General features: G+C 43.7%; 1 protein-coding gene across 1 annotated transcript in view; it reads right to left on the reverse strand.

Moving 5' to 3' along the window:
- cfap299 (cilia and flagella associated protein 299) overlaps positions 1-16,588 on the reverse strand; it is an 80,049-nt gene that overhangs the window by 10,657 nt on the left and 52,804 nt on the right. Inside the window, exon 4 of the mRNA XM_056419407.1 lies at positions 3,827-3,969. Coding sequence (XP_056275382.1) covers positions 3,827-3,969 — 143 coding nt within the window. The remainder of the gene's footprint in view (positions 1-3,826; positions 3,970-16,588) is intronic.

Below are 16,588 nucleotides of genomic sequence, written 5' to 3' on the forward strand. Positions count from 1 at the left end.
GCTTTCAGTGTGTGTGTGTGTGTGTGTTTGTGTGTTCGCACGCGCGTTAGAAGCTAAGTAGAAAGTAATAAAGATATAACCTTTAAGCACCTGCTACGTTATAATTTAAGCAGTTTCTTTACCCTCATAGCTCAAATGTAATTAAAGGCTTTTAAAGTTGGTCAATTTCAAAGTCAGAGTGTTAACGGTGTTAGCAGTGCATGTTAACAGTGAATGTTAGCAGTGCATGTTAACAGTGCATGTTAATAGTGCATGTTAACAGTGCATGTTAGAGATGCTAAAACTTAAAAGGAACTTTTAAAAGTTAAAGACAAGATTCACATTTGTATCTGAAAGTCTTTTAGAGAAAACATTTTTTTAAAGATCTCATTGAGACAAATCAGTATTTGCACAATTCTTTCAAAACAAAGTAGGTTTATTCATATTATTATCAATTATTGCTTCTTCTCTGATGTGGTTTGTGTGTAATTGGTGGCTTCTACAACGTAAACCTTTTTACATATGCAACAACTTTACTTAAAACGTACTTTACTTTAAAACATATGCATTTACCAACGATGTTTATAAGTCCCACCCACCCGGTGGACTCAAATAAATCATTTGTTTGCCACTCGCTGCAGAGTCGATGCAAAGTGAAACATGAAAATCATAATATAAGAGCGAGTGCAGCTTCACCCGGCTAAAGTAATGACAAAAGTCGAAATTAACAGTCTCAAGAAAAAAAGCTCCAGCTTCCTATTTTTGCAACCGATGTAAAAAAATCACAACAAACTTTATTTCGAAACGTTAAAAAAAGTACACATTTAAAAAAAAGTTTAGGTAGAAAATAATGGAGGGAAGCTTCTTCACATCATCCTGTCCTGAATCAAAAAGGTTCAAACAAGCGCGATGCATACAAGTTGTGTGTTTTCTCATTTTGCATGATGGCTTTTAAAGCCAATTACAGAAAAGTTGTAAAGTACGGATTTGTTTTCCTCCCCAGAAACCGCTGGAGCAGAGTCATGTTTTACATTTTCAATATTTCCCTCCACCTCTTGATACTTAGCTCTGGCCCCCTGAGACGCTGCAGACTGTGGACGTGAACCTATCCACCCTTCCTCGCTGGAGGTGGGAGGTGGAGGCCGGAGCTGGCGCTGGTGTCGCTGCTCTGTGTTCTTTGTGGCCTTGCAGGAGGAGGAGGAGGAGGAGAAGGAGGAGGGATTCAGAGTCCTGCGGTGGGAGGTTTTAGTGCACTGAGTGGGCAGCAGCTCCAGCATCTGCTCCCTCTTAGTGGCAACCACACTGGGTGTTATTGTTCCCGACAGAGATGAGGAGAGAGAAAAAAGAGAAGAAGAAGAAGAAGAAAAGACAGAGAGATGGGTTTAAAAGTGTGTGAATAAGGAGACAGAGAGGGGGGGGGGGGGGGGCTCATAAAGCCTCATTAGGGAGTCGCCCAGTGACTCACACCTGCAGCTTGTGAGCGCTTCCACTCAGCAGAGAGGAGGCCGGGAGGCGGGGTTCGTGTTGTCGGAGCACGTGGTGAGAAACAACACGGCGTCGCACACCTGACGCTTCGGTTCCAAAGAAAAGTGGAAAGAAAAGCTACTTCCGCAAAATAAAAGACACAACGGTGATTCTTGTCGCTGAAGCAAAACGCCTCTAAATATTCATGCACACAATGTATTTTTTCTTTTCTTCCAAAAACCTTGGTAGCAGTTTCCAGTGAAAAAGGAAACAAGCTGAAACTGACATGCGTCGCCGAACTGTAGGAAAACGTGTGAAAAATGAGGAGTGAGCTTTCAACGGAGATCAAATGAACCTTTTCACGAGGACGTGTTGCAGACGATGTCATCATTCAATGTGTTTGCGATGGCACGACGGTCGCTTCTGCAATATATACCAAACACTTTACTGTCGTCAGGCTGGGCAGTCGTAGCTCCGCCTAAAAATAATGCGCCGCAATTTGGAGATTTAACCTCAATTAACCCTAAAATAAGAATTTTAACAATGTTTTCTCACTAAGTATGTCACGATTTTTTCCTAAACTTAACTATTTCACGATCGTTTCTTTAACCTAAGTTAGTATTTTAAATTTTTTTCTTAAACCTAACTAAGTATTTAACGATACTTTCCTGAACCTAACAAAGTACTTCCCGATCTATTTCTAAACTTAACAAAGTATGTTACGATCTTTTCTTCAACCTAATTAAGAGTTTCACGATCTTTTCTTTGTCCTAACTAAGTATTTCACGATCTTTTCCTGAACCTAATCAAGTCTTTCACGATCTTTTCCTAAACCTAACAATGTAATTCACGATCTTTTCCTAAACATGGCTAAGCATTTCACGATCTTTTCCTAAACCTAACTAAGTATTTCACAATCTTTTCCTGAACCTAACTAAGTATTTCACGATCTTTTCTTAAACACACCAATGTACTTCACAACTTTTTCTTTCTGAAGCGTAACTTGTTATTTGGTCACCGGTTTACGATGAAGAGCAAAAGGCAAAACAGAAAAGATGGTCAAGAGCAGACAAAGGGTTAATTCCCCCTGAGCGAGGTCACACAGGGTGCACGTCATTTGGCTGAACCCCGTACGGCCGCGTCGACGCTCGGCCCCATCGCTCCCCTCGTCTTGTCGCGTTGGTCCTCGTGGGATTCTTCACACGTATCCGAGATGTTGATAATATGTTACTATGCACGAGCATGTGGAATGTGGGAATGGTTTTGGCTCCGACGACGGGCGCTCCGTGCACATGCCGGATTACGAAGAGGGACCGGGCAGTTCTAGCTGACACCTGTAAGGTCAGCAGTTCGCTTGTGGCCTGGAGGAGTTGTGTTGCCTGGCATCAGAGATACAGTATGGGAGTTTAAAGACCCTGAACACTTAAAGCAGCCATGTGCAGATTTATTTATAGGATTATAGCATTTATTTTAATTTAACTTTCCACAAAAATAGACCAGTAAGCTTGTTTTCTCTCTTTTGTTTTCAGCCTCGAGAACCACCTGTTTCGTAACAGCTTTCATGTTTTATATTTTGAAGAGTTGAAAATTAAATTATGATAATAAAAAGAATCCATTTAATTGCTATAGCGCTTCTTAAGATACTCAAAAACACTTGACATGGTACAATAATACACCGTAGACACAGCTTCGGGGGTTAAGAGTCTTGCTCAAGGACACATGGACTAGGGCGGGGATTGAACCACCAACCCCCTGATTGGAAGACTGACCTGTTCACCACTGTCCCACAGCTCTACCAGTAGATTTGTACAAATTGCTTCATCAGAAAATCTACCCGACAACAAACATCATTTTAACACTACAACTATTCGGTGCTGCAACTAATTATCAAAAAGATGTTAAAAACATTTCACTGTGAAGACGAGAAGACGAAGACAAATAAGAACTCAAGCCCGACCGTGCATCCCGCGCTGATGGCATAAAAACGTATTATTCGATCCATCCATCGTCCATCAATGTGTCTCGTCCTCACGACCTTGCGATGCGTTACACTCATCTGGAGGCGACACGTTTACTGCGCAATAAAAGACGAGGACGATCTCACAGGTCTAAGTCTCCCCGACTCTGGTCCAGACGGGTTTCGGGACTTTGGCAGGCCGTCGCCCGGCTTCACTTCAGACGCGTATATATATTTATTCCTCGTCCACGACGGGGCCGGCACCGCACGTTTAACTACGCGCTCCGGCTCCTTCCAAGCCGACGTCGCTCCCTCACGTCGACCCGAGACTTTAATCCGGCAAAATCAGATTTCCTTACCCTTCAAGTCTTGTCAAGCCCCCCCACCCCCCATCGACGTGGCCCGTTACGATGGAAGGAGACTCACCATAAATCCGAGCGTCTTGGCACCAGCTTCTTCTTTCCGCTGAAATATGGTTCGAAATCTTGGGTCTTGAGTCTGTGGGCGTAGTCGATGTAGCCGGATACTTCCCGTCCGAGAGGATTAAGATCCCTTATGAAAATGATGGACTGTAAGAAAGAAAAAAGCAAAAGAAGGAAACCCTCTGTGTAAATAATCATCACGCTCCTGCTGATGGAGAGCCAGGGGAGGCCGATACCACTTGTTAGAAGTGGACAGATAAAAAGGATCCGCTACGAGTCCCTACCACTTCGAAGAGACAAAACCGATCCGGCTAATGCGGTTCCGCTTGTGGGCTGTCTACACGATATCCTGCGTGGGACTCAGGAGCCCGATCCTCCTCCGATCTACAGTAACTAGAGGCTTGGATCGGTTCCAGCACACCTACATGAAATGTGGAGGTCCTGAGTTAAAACAGGAAGCTGTGAGTTGAGTGAAGAGTTCGGAAGTTTTTAGTGGTAACGAGTAAAGACCAAAAGAGGCCCTTAAAAGAGGTTTGATGTTTTTGGGGTTGTCTGTGAAGAACACCAACTCCCACAAGGCTGCTTCTCAGTTAGTTATCGCCAGTTTGAAGGTCCGATCAATCTATAGACTTCTATACAACCAGAGGAGTCACCCCCTGGTAGTTTTAAGACACTTCTGCATTGGCTTCGCTCAAAACCAGAGGTTGAATGCCAAAAACTTTAAGTATGAACACAACAGCTGAGAGAAAAAACATGTCGGCTCGACATAATCCAAACACCTATTTTTGATTAGCACTCTATAAATTAGAAAGCGGGGAACGAGATTCTTGGATTCAACAAAACTAAAGTACATCAATCCAAAGACAGTTTCCCGCCCGCTCGTCAGGTCTTTGAAGTCCGACACTACCTGGAAGAAGAAGAGGCAGAAGAAGAAAAAATAGAAAGGATAACAAATGGTTTTGTCACCAGATTCAGACAAAGCCAAATGAAAGGGTTCCCTTGGGGAACATGGAATGATCTTTCCATGTTGGATTGTGATGGTTCAGATAACAACGTGATGACAATGGAGGACACGCTCAGGTGTGAAGGGGTTGTTTTGTCTGCCTTCACAAAGATAATAAAAGAAGAAGAAGCTTTGAGGAAAGCTGGACCTCTTGTCTCCGACTGGTCTTGTTTACTCCGAGCCTGAATGAGACCCACTTGTGGGTCCACAGTGACATGGTAAGAGGATCCAAGAGGACTACCTGGACTAGCGGCATCACATTCGTACAGCTGTCAGCCCATCTGTGGATCCCCTCACTGAGCAGGCGTAAGACAACCAGCACTCCAGAGATCAGAAGCAAAGAGAGCTCTTTCTCAAACGGTAAAAACAGATGCTATCAGGTCCGAAGCTGGCTGCAGGCCGGGGCCAGATACCCTATCGAAGGGCTCCTGTCCTCCTGCAGCCAGCCTGGAAAACACATCATCAGCTGGACCCGCCGGAGTGAAAGGAGGCGACCGACAGTAGTATCTTTAAAAGGTGGGCTAATTATATAAAGAGTTGTATTTCCTGGTGGTTCTGGTGCCCCCTGTGGACTAAAGTGGTAGTGTTGGTTCTGGTGCCCCCTGTGGACTAAAGTGGTAGTGTTGGATCTGGTGCCCCCTGTTGACTAACGTGGTAGTGTTGGTTCTGGTGCCCCCTGTGGACTAAAGTGGTAGTGTTGGATTTGATGCCCCCTGTGGACTAAAGTGGTAGTGTTGGTTCTGGTGCCCCCTGTGGACTAAAGTGGTAGTGTTGGTTCTGGTGCCCCCTGTGGACTAAAGTGGTAGTGTTGGTTCTGGTGCCCCCTGTGGACTAAAGTGGTAGTGTTGGATTTGATGCCCCCTGTGGACTAAAGTGGTAGTGTTGGTTCTGGTGCCCCCTGTGGACTAAAGTGGTAGTGTTGGTTCTGGTGCCCCCTGTGGACTAAAGTGGTAGTGTTGGATTTGATGCCCCCTGTGGACTAAAGTGGTAGTGTTGGTTCTGGTGCCCCCTGTGGACTAAAGTGGTAGTGTTGGATCTGATGCCCCCTGTTGACTAACGTGGTAGTGTTGGTTCTGACGCCCCCTGTGGACTAAAGTGGTAGTGTTGGTTCTGACGCCCCCTGTGGACTAAAGTGGTAGTGTTGGTTCTGGCTGCCCCTGTATTCTAAAGTGGTACATTTATTTTCGACTTTTCTGAAAGAATTTCTGGAGCTTTATGTTCGCAAGGAAAACAAATAAGATCAGGGTGAAATGTTAAAAGCAAAAAAAAAGTAGAAGGCCTGTGACAGGTAAGCTAAAGTTCACTTCGTTCTCAAGGAACTGGATTGGTGGGGGTAGTGGGGGTGGGGTCAGCAAGGAAAACAAGGGACCTTCACCGTGCACCATGGAAAACACCATGGAAAACAAGCGGTGGCCTTACGTCACCTGCCGGCAATTACCCAGAACAGGTGCTGTGACCTCACAGGGCAATGAGCACCCCCCCCCCGGAGAAGCTGTGCAGGGACCCAGGTACAGATTCTGTCTGCGACTCTATATACTGTTTTCTTTTTCTTCTTCATGTGGACACAGTTCAAATCGGAACCAGCAACCTCGAGACGAAGCTCACGTAAACCGGTCTAGAAACAGTGGATACATACACGGTGCACTTGATAAACACAACAACAACCACAACAAATGTGTTTAAGTCATTTAGAAAAACAACACAGTGAAACTTTCAGTGTTGACGACGAGTAAAAGCCCACAGATGTGAATCACTCCACAAACCTTTTGGCTAATCGTTCAAAGACCCCCCGGCTAAAAGAGAGGGGCGGGGGGGGGGGTACGAATTCAAGTCAAACAGAAGCTGACACGTACTGTGACCCCCCGCCCCCCCCCCCCCTTTGTGCTGTGACAATGTCCTACAGGTGGAGCCACAATGGACACACCACCTGACATCCTGTGCCACGAGTTGTCGGAATGTGTGTGAGTGTCTGTGTGTGTGTGTGTCTCTGATGTCGCTGTGTGTGCACGAGTGTGTGTCTGTGTGTCTGTGTGTGTGTGTCTGAATTCACTTCATATCGGAGAATTTTTTCTGTGAGAGAAATTAAAGTAATGTAACATATGGTATCGTACAAAAATGTATTTGTTTTTTTTATATTAGTATATACAGGACTGTCTCAGAAAATTAGAATATTGTGATAAAGTTCTTTATTTTCTGTAATGCAATTAAAAAAACAAAAATGTCATGCATTCTGGATTCATTACAAATCAACTGAAATATTGCAAGCCTTTTATTCTTTTAATATTGCTGATTATGGCTTACAGCTTAAGAAAACTCTAAAATCCTATCTCATAAAATTTTAATATTTCCTCAGACCAAGTAAAAAAAAAGATTTATAACAGCTGAGTGTTTGTCAAGGCTCAGGAAACCCTTGCAGGTGTTTCGAGTTAATTAGACAATTCAAGTGATTTGTTTAATACCCTACTAGTATACTTTTTCATGATATTCTAATATTTAGAGATAGGATATTTGAGTTTTCTTAAGCTGTAAGCCATAATCAGCAATAAATCAGAATAAAAGGCTTGCAATATTTCAGTTGATTTGTAATGAATCCAGAATGCATGACATTTTTGTTTTTTAAATTGCATTACAGAAAATAAAGAACTTCATCACAATATTCTAATTTTCTGAGACAGTCCTGTATATATATATATATTTATATATATATATAAATATATATAAAAATTAGAACATAAATCCTCTTGCAGCTGCTAGAGGTTAGGAAAAGCTTAATCTCTGAGAACTCTTTTGTTTTACGCAGACCCCCTCCTACACAAACACACACAAACACCACCGACCTGCCCCCCAGTCCATGGGAACAATCCTGCAGTGTCAGGGCGCTGTGCAGGTGTCTCGTGGCGTCAGCTGCTGTTTGTTATTGGTGCAGCTTCAGGAGGGACCCCGGGCCATCACTAACAACTGTGTAAATGAGTTGGGGTAAAAAAAACATGGCCACGGACGACAGGAATGTCGTCGTCCCCCCTCTGGACATGGAGTGTGTGTCTGTTTGTGATTTGTTTAGAGACGCCTTCAGCTTCAGGTTTTTACAATACTCCAGATGAAAATCAATATTTATTTTATCGAACATGAAACATAGAGTTCTATACAACCAGAGGAGTCTGTTGGTCAGGAGAGAGAATGCAGCTTTAACACATGAAGAATAGACTTCTATACAACCAGAGGAGTTGCCCCCTGGTGGTAAGTAGAGAGAATGCAGCTTTAAACACATGAAGCATACACTTCTATATAACCAGAGGCCGTCTCCATGCTGGTTCAGCTCTCGTTCTTATTTGATTCAGCAACAAATCCTGATCATTAACATATCAACTTTAATTTCTTCATTGAATTCTGTTTTCTTTTCTTTTTTTGTGTGTTCTGCATGTTTTTGAAGCTCATTGTGTGTGTGTGTGCGTGTGTGTGTGTGTTTCAGAGAGTTTCGGGCTTCGGGAGTTGGCTGGGGACGACCATTTATTTAACTTGGAAGTGACTTCACACAGCCCGGCCCGTGTGATCGATGCGACGGTTAGAAACCATGTGTGTCGAGGTGCTCTGCGTCCGCGGGGATCTATCCTGAATTACACATCCTGCAGGAAGTGTGAACCAGAGCCAGAGCTCACTTACAACAGACACTAACCTACAGACACATGTTGATATTGTGACGCAATGCATGTATACTGGCATAGAGGAGCAGATAAATCGTACCCACTGGCACCTTTGATGACAAACACAACACTGTAGTAGAGGTTGATATGTGAGAGTCACACACATATCCATCACACATGGAGCCATGTGGTATGACACAAAGAAATACAAATTTTACTTGGCAGTGTTCTCTGTGATGAAGAACCTTTAGAACATATCTTTGATTCCTAAAGGCCCAGTGGACGTTATATCGGTCTACTTGTGATAGCAGACGCATTCATTACAGATGTGGGCGTGTTCAACACTGACTGATGCACAGATGTTGGCCCAGGGTGCAGGAATTCCTGGAAACAGTTGAATCCAGTTCATGAAGGAGCTTTATGGAGAGACGTTAAGTCACACAGGCAACGCAAACCACCCACGTTATATCAACGGATTGTTTGGTGTCTTACCGAAAGTTATTTGTAATGCGTTTTACGATGAATGTACTGAAACACGCGCAATTAGTGAGCTTGTGCAGAACGTAGTTTGGGTTGAAATAACTATAGAAGTAGTGTTTCTTAAAAATGTAAGTTACGTGATTAATGAGTCAACTTTTGGGTTAAAATAGCTACAAAAGTAACAATACTTAAGAATGTAAGTTTGTGATAAATAAATCAACGTTAGATTTAAAATAGCTACAAAAGTAACAATACTTAAGAACGTAAGTTACGTGATAAATAAGTTAACATTTGCATTAAAATAGCTACAAAAGTAAGAAAACTTAAGAACATAAGTTACATGATAAATACAGTAAGTTAACATTTGCGTTAAAATAACTACAAAAGTAACACTACTTAAGAACGTAAGTTACGTTATAAATAAATCAACGTTTGGGTTAAAATAACTACAAAAGTAACAATCTTTATGTACAGAAGTTACGTGACAAAAATATAACTTTCTAGTTTCATAAAAGACACGAACGGCGGCCTCCTGGGTTAAAGTTCCTCCAACTCCAACCGGTTGCCCTCACCTCCCATGTGATGAAGGTGCTGGAGAGGCTGGTCTTGGCCCACCTCCGGCCGCAGGTGAAATCGTCGCTGGACCCTCTGCAATTTGCTTACCAGCCTCATGTGGGAGTGGACGACGCCATCATCTACCTGCTGCAACGAGCTCAGTCGCACCTGGATGGAACCGGTGTCTCTGTGAGAGTCACTTTCTTTGACTTCTCCAGTGCATTTAACACCATCCAGCCACTGCTGCTGAGTGAGAAGCTGCGGGTGGCCGGTGTGGACGCGTCCACCATCTCCTGGATCACTGACTACCTCACAGGCCACAGTTTGTCAGAATGGGCCGTGTGCTGTCTGGAACGGTGGTCAGTGATGTTGGAGCCCCACAGGGAACTGTTCTGTCTCCCTTCCTCTTCACCCTGTACACCAGTGACTTCCAGTACAACACAGAGTCATGCCATCTGCAGAAGTACTCTGATGACTCTGCAGTGGTCGGGTGTATTAGGGATGGACGGGAGGAGGAGTACAGGGCAGTGGTGAGTGACTTTGTAAAGTGGGCCGATGAGAACCACCTTCGGCTGAACGTGGCCAAGACCAGAGAGATGGTGGTGGACTTCAGGAGGAAGGCGACAGCTCCTCCACCTCTGAGTGTCCTGGGAGTGGACGTGGTGGAGGAGTACAAGTACCTGGGCGTCTCCATCGACAGCCGACTGAACTGGAAGGCCAACATCAACGCTGTGTACAAGAAGGGGAGGAGTCAACTCTTTTTCCTGAGAAAGCTTCGATCCTTCAACGTGTGCAGCAAGATGCTGGAGTTATTCTACCAGTCGGTTGTGGCCAGTGTGCTGCACTTTGCCATTGTCTGCTGGGGGAGCAGCATCGAAGGCGGTGACACCAGCCGTCTCAACAAACTGGTTAGGAAGGCTGGCTCCATCATCGGCTGCCAGCTGGAGCACCTGGAACAGGTGGTGGAGAGGAGGACGTTGAAGAAACTTGTGTCCATATTGGACAACCCGGACCACCCTCTCCACCACCTCCTACAGGGACAGAGGAGTACTTTCTCCAGACGTCTCCTCACGCTCCGCTGCCACAAGGACAGATGCAGGAGAACATTCCTGCCGACGGCTATGAGGCTCTACAACAGATCACCTCTGGCCAGATCATAGTGCAATAACTGTAATAATAACTTCATATTTACACTATGTTGATCTGCACTTCACACATTTCATTTATTTACACTACACACATACATACACTTTGCATTTTGCACACTGTCTATATTTAATATTTTTATATTTAATTTAATTTTACACTGCAGTCATTAGTATTGTATTGTGTATGCATATATGTTGTATATATATACATACATATTTTATTTTGTATTTTATATTTTACTTTGTATACTTCGCACAGTCATTGTATTATATTTGTTTGTGTTTGTATATATATATACATATATGTTTCATTTTATATACATATACTGTATATACTTCATTTTGTATTTTATATTTTACTTGTATACATCTATATCTTTCATCCCTGTTTTTTATATTTTATATTCTATTCTCGTGTGTTTAGTTTATTGGTGCTGCTACTGTGACGACACATTTCCCCTTGGGGATTAATAAAGTATATATCTATCTATATATCTATCTAACTCATCCCTATCTGCACTTTGACACTCCTTACACTATGTCGCCTCACGCGGGTCGGACTCGCTCTCGGATCGTTCGCCCGGCAGATTTAATGATCAACATGCAAAAACCTTGTTTCTGTCATGATCCCATCCTGATACCTCGCCGTCCAGACCATTTCCAAAGCTTTCTGTTGTGCCGTGCCACAAGAGGCCGTATCGTTGTGTGCGTTTGCGCAAAAAGGACGGAAATAATCGAAAGACTTTTCTTCTACTTTCGTTCATAATCACAGGGTGTGTCGCGACACAGATGTCTTGGCACCGGATACAGAAAAATGCACAAGTGAACTGTTCAAAAGGACGTTGTCTGCCCTCCATGGTGGTTTGATGTTATATCTGTTTTCTCTGCACCGCGGCTGGCCAGACAAACGGTGGCGAGAAGCATTTGAATTATTCTACGCAATGTTTTATTGCATTGGAGGACTCGTTTCACCTCCTCATTCTTTATTAAATATTTTAATTCATCCTCTGATGATTTACTACAATAAATACATTCATTGGCGAATGTCCAGCAGCTATATAATGTTCTTTTTCTTTCTTCCTTGAGAACCGGGTTGTAACTGTGTAGGAATCCGTATGGTTTTCTGCACGTATAAATAGTGTTGCGTTCTGCGTAAGAGGTTTTCTTTTTTTAGCTGATTTGTTTGTCATCTTTATGTCCTCGAAGACCACAAGAATTTGTAAAATTCCGGTAAGTTTAACTATGGCAAAGGACGCGGTGCCAAATAGTGCTCTGAGGATTATATGACTGGAAGCCCGGATGAGCTAGTAATGCATCATCCGGTGTACAGTAAGTCTGGCTCAACCGACACAATTTGGGCCGCGCCAAAATACTGATGCTGGATGTTTGGTTGGTGTTTAGACGTCAAGTTTAGGAAAATAAAGGGCATGTTTGTGCATTTGTTTACCTCCATCTGTATCCATAAACAGACTTCGTTTGGGTGTTTGTGCAAAGAGACGGAGTACATAAATCTAGAAGCAGGTGTCCTCCCATCAGGCTTCCTAAGACACCGAATGGTGGATGGCGACGCCCAGTGAGGTTAGAGCAACCGTGGCCGGATGCCGTCGATCCGTCGAAGGAGAGCGAGGCCGCGAGCTAGCTGCGCCCCCTTTTCGTCCTCTGTCTTTTTTGGAGAACTCACCAGTACAGGCCGTGCCGCCACAAAATAAGTGGCCTTGAACCCACGCGCTTTAAATTACAGGACGCCAAGGGGTGGGGGGAGGGGAAGGGGGGTCAGGAAAAATGCTATCCTGCTTCTCGCAATTGGCATTTTAGGAATTCTATTAAAACCTCGTTCAGCCCCACCGTGAAGCTCCAGTGATTTTCCTCCCCGACGGTTTGCGTCGGTTTTCGGGGGGGGGGGGCAACGCATGAAATGACATTGTAGTTTGGCAGAAAGAGCGTCACGGGTTGTCTTTGGATGACAGTGATGGTACACGGACACAGCAACGCGATCTCTGGACCCTTTGTTACGTCGATTTTCCACTCAAAAGTCAAAGAGTCCTTCCTGGGATTCTGACTGGAACCTTTTTGTTACGGTAAAGTATTAATAATCCCAAACAGACAGATTTTGACGAGATTCACATTGCGGGACCATCTCAACAACAACAGCCTTTTTCTAGACATGCGTGCAACCACTACCTCAGAACCCGGACAAAGAGACAATGGGAACGACTCTCAGGTGACGATGAGCTTGTCGTTTGAGATGCTCGGCAGGTGGCAAACGAGGCCTTCAGCCAGACAGGTGGCATCCCTTACAGGGCGAGAGAGAGAGAGAGAGGGAGACCCAACAGTAAAGTATTCTCATGCCTGCGTTGGGCTTGAGAATAGCCGGTGGTGTCTGGCCCATGTGGTCAAAACACAGAATCAGTCAAATGCCAAAGTGGGCGAGCGAGGCGTATCTCCCCGACAATCATGTCCCACATTCCTCTGGCTTTTAAATTACCAAGTGGAAGAGAACGATCCCAAAAATACACGAGGAAGCCGAGTGGCGGCGGTGGAGTCGCTCGTCCGCGGAAAAAAAGCTTGTCTAGCAAAAAAACAAACAGAATTCTTCATTTCTTTTTTTATTTACCGTTAACTTTGTGGGCACTTTAATCCTTTTTCGGTTGCACTTCCTGTCTGTTTAATGCGGCAAGACTTTTTTTCATCTTCTTCTTTTGAGGCACGTCGCAGCAGCTCTACACGAGGCTCATGGAACATCATGACAAAAAGGGAACGATTTTACTGTTTACTTTGATGCTGCGTGTACATTATTACTGCTTCAGAGACAAAGGACTACACGTAATACATTAATCATTACACTATTCATAGGTGTGACTGTGCAGAACAATGCAAAGAGAAACATTGTTCTTGGAGGAAGCTCTGATCTAGAATACAATATTTAATTAATATGGATAGATGGGAGCTTCCAAAGGTCACTTGGGGTCAGTTCAGGCCTCGACCCTGACGCAACACCTTTAAATGAACTGAGGTCTACTTCCTGTGATAACAGTATTATTTCGACGGGACTTTTCCAGGCCTTGAAAATTACATTTTAAAATTCCATGACCTTTCCAAATATTTTGGAAATTAAATGTAGTTAAGGACTTTACAGGCCTGGAAATTACATTTAAAAATGTCATGACTTTTCCAAAATTTCAGAAAATTAAACCATTTTCAAGAACTTTTCCAGATCTGAAAATAAACCATTTTTAAATTCCATGAGAGTATTTGAGCATCAGACAAAATTAATTTTTCTCAACTGAAATGAGCGGCGATCGTCCTTCGAAGAAACCCCCCCCAAAAAAAGATAACTACATGACCACATGGCTGAAGTGCTGACACACGGAGGCCTGGTGCTTGTGCAGGTATTGGTGAAGTCCCTGAGAATGTGTCCACGGACGTCTTGAGGTGTAGTTTTTCGGCGGGGAGCCGGTCGTGGTCCGAAGCTTCCGTGTTTTCATGGGGGAACGAAGGCGTGAACCTCAAGGTAACCAAAGCCGCGTAGGTGTGTGAAGAGGAGGGTGCGCAAATAACGCAGCGGTGGACGTCATCCGTGACACCCAGTTCGACGCTGTGGACGAACCGGTTTGTTTAGACTGGAACCGATACACTGCAGGGTCCACACGGTGAGACTGTCAATCACCACTTCACTGGGTTGTCAGGGAGAATTATTTTTTTCACGGATCTAAGTTTTTTATTTTGTATTATTCTAAACACAAGCAAGTTTGACCCGAGAATTACGTTTCAGTTGGTCATATGATTGTCCAGTATTTGCTGTATTTTGTACACCTGTCGATCACCTTGTAGCCCCGCCCCTAAAGCATCCCCTGCTTTATGGTCCGTTTGACCATACATCAAGAGAGAAGTAAAGTCATTATATAGACTTCTACACAACCAGAGGAGTCGCCCCCTGGTGGTCAGGAGAGAGAATGCAGCTTTAACACTTGAAGCATAGACTTCTATACAACCAGAATAGTTGCCCCTTGTGGTCAGTAGAGAAAATGCAGCTTTAACACATGAAGCACATACAACACATGTGGTTTAAATATTTGCAGCTGTTGACTTCAAGTAGATTACTTCTCCTTAACTTCGGTGTGGAGCTCCGGTGGCTACATCTGCAACACAGAGATGACGAGCTGCACACGATACCAACATCCTGCGAGCCAACCAACTGGAAACAGAAACAACCTTAGCCCAGTGGGTCCCGAAACACTTTGTCATCGTCACCTCGGAGACTAATCATTATGAAGCGGTTTGACTTATCGTACAGAGTCCCGTCCCCCCCCCCCCCCCGCGGTACAGCTCTGAAAAAAATTACACGGTGCCCTTAAAAATAAAGTGGACACGAACGAGGCTGCCACAAACAACTCTATTTCTGAGTGCACTCACTTCCTGTTATTTAAGGTGGTTCTGTTAACAGATTTAGTTATTTTTCGTCGAAGTGGAGGCAAAAAATAAACGTAACAAACAACAGATACAGCAGATACACCTCAATGGAAACGTCTTCTTCTGGTAACTGTCACACCACAGGGTCTGTTGTGTACTTTAACTTCTAAAAAACTACACACTACCTTTCAAAAGTTTGGGGTCACTTAGAGATTTCCTTCTTTTTCAAAGCACTGTTTTTTTTTAATGAAGATAACATTAAAGTAATCATAAATACACTCTACATAGTTAATGTGGTAATGACTATTCTCTGGTGTTTAATGAAGTCTCTACATAGGTGTATAGAGGCCCATCTCCAGTGTTCTAATGGTATATTGTGTTATCGCCTTAGAAGACTGACGGAGGGGTAGAAAACCCTTGAAAACCCTTTTTATGTGAGCGCAGCTGAAAACAGTTATGCTGGGGAGAGAAGCTATAAAACTGGCCTTCCTTTGAGAGACAAGTTTGAAGAACTAAATTAATATTTCAAATAAAAATCATTATTTATAACCATGTCGATGTGTTGACTATATGTTATATTCATTTTGCAATTCAGTTGATAAATAAAAGTGTGAGTTTTCATTGAAAACACCAAATTGTCTGGGTGACTCCAAACTTTTTCTATGTGTGTAGATTTGTATTACTATAACTTAATCTGATTTAACTTCAGCTACTCTGTTACATCAGAGAGAAGACATCATTTATATATAAGCTACATATATCCCCCTCCACTTCCCCCAAAATAGATGACATACTGTGCCTTTAAAAAAAAAAGTGCAAAAAATGACAACTCATTTAATTAGTTTCAAGCCCAAACTTTCAGAAAGAGGTCAACTTTAAGGAAAAGGCTGAGAGGAGGTGAGGAGTCGGTGTATCGGCGTGTCGAGGGTGGAGTGGCATCGGTGCTCCGTGCATTGACAGTTTCAAAGACACCCTCATAATATTTTCCTGGAAGCCATACAGGTGTGACACCTGCCCGACAACCCCCACTTTCTTTTTCTCGGCCCCTGTAACTTAAACCCTGCTTAACAAATAAAATGTGGAACAAACAAGTTCCTTTGATCTGGAACCACGCAAACCTCTGCCGTCATCGTGGAGAAGAGGAAGTGTATGTCGGGGGGGGGGGGTGCTCAGTCAGAAGCCAACACAGGTGTGTAAACCTCACTGTAGCTCAGGGGTGGAGAAGAAGAAGAGGAACAGCAACAACAACAACAAGGAGAAGAACAAGAACAAATAGACGAAGGAGAACAAGAAGAACATGATCATGTCCCTGCTTCGCACAGTCTCCAGCGTTCTGTCACAGTATCTCTGCATAACAGCGTTGGACAATGTCCTGACAGATTTTATGGCACTTTAGTTCATATGGCAGTACATTTAAAATAAGTGTCAAGTTCTAGGAATTGACAAACTGCACTGAAAGTGTTTTCTGGTGTCTCACTCTAACAGGGACAACCCATGTTATGGCACTTTCATTCATATGGCAGAACATT

This window comes from Pseudoliparis swirei, chromosome 7, assembly GCF_029220125.1.
Source record: "Pseudoliparis swirei isolate HS2019 ecotype Mariana Trench chromosome 7, NWPU_hadal_v1, whole genome shotgun sequence".
NCBI classification, from domain to species: Eukaryota; Metazoa; Chordata; class Actinopteri; order Perciformes; family Liparidae; genus Pseudoliparis; species Pseudoliparis swirei.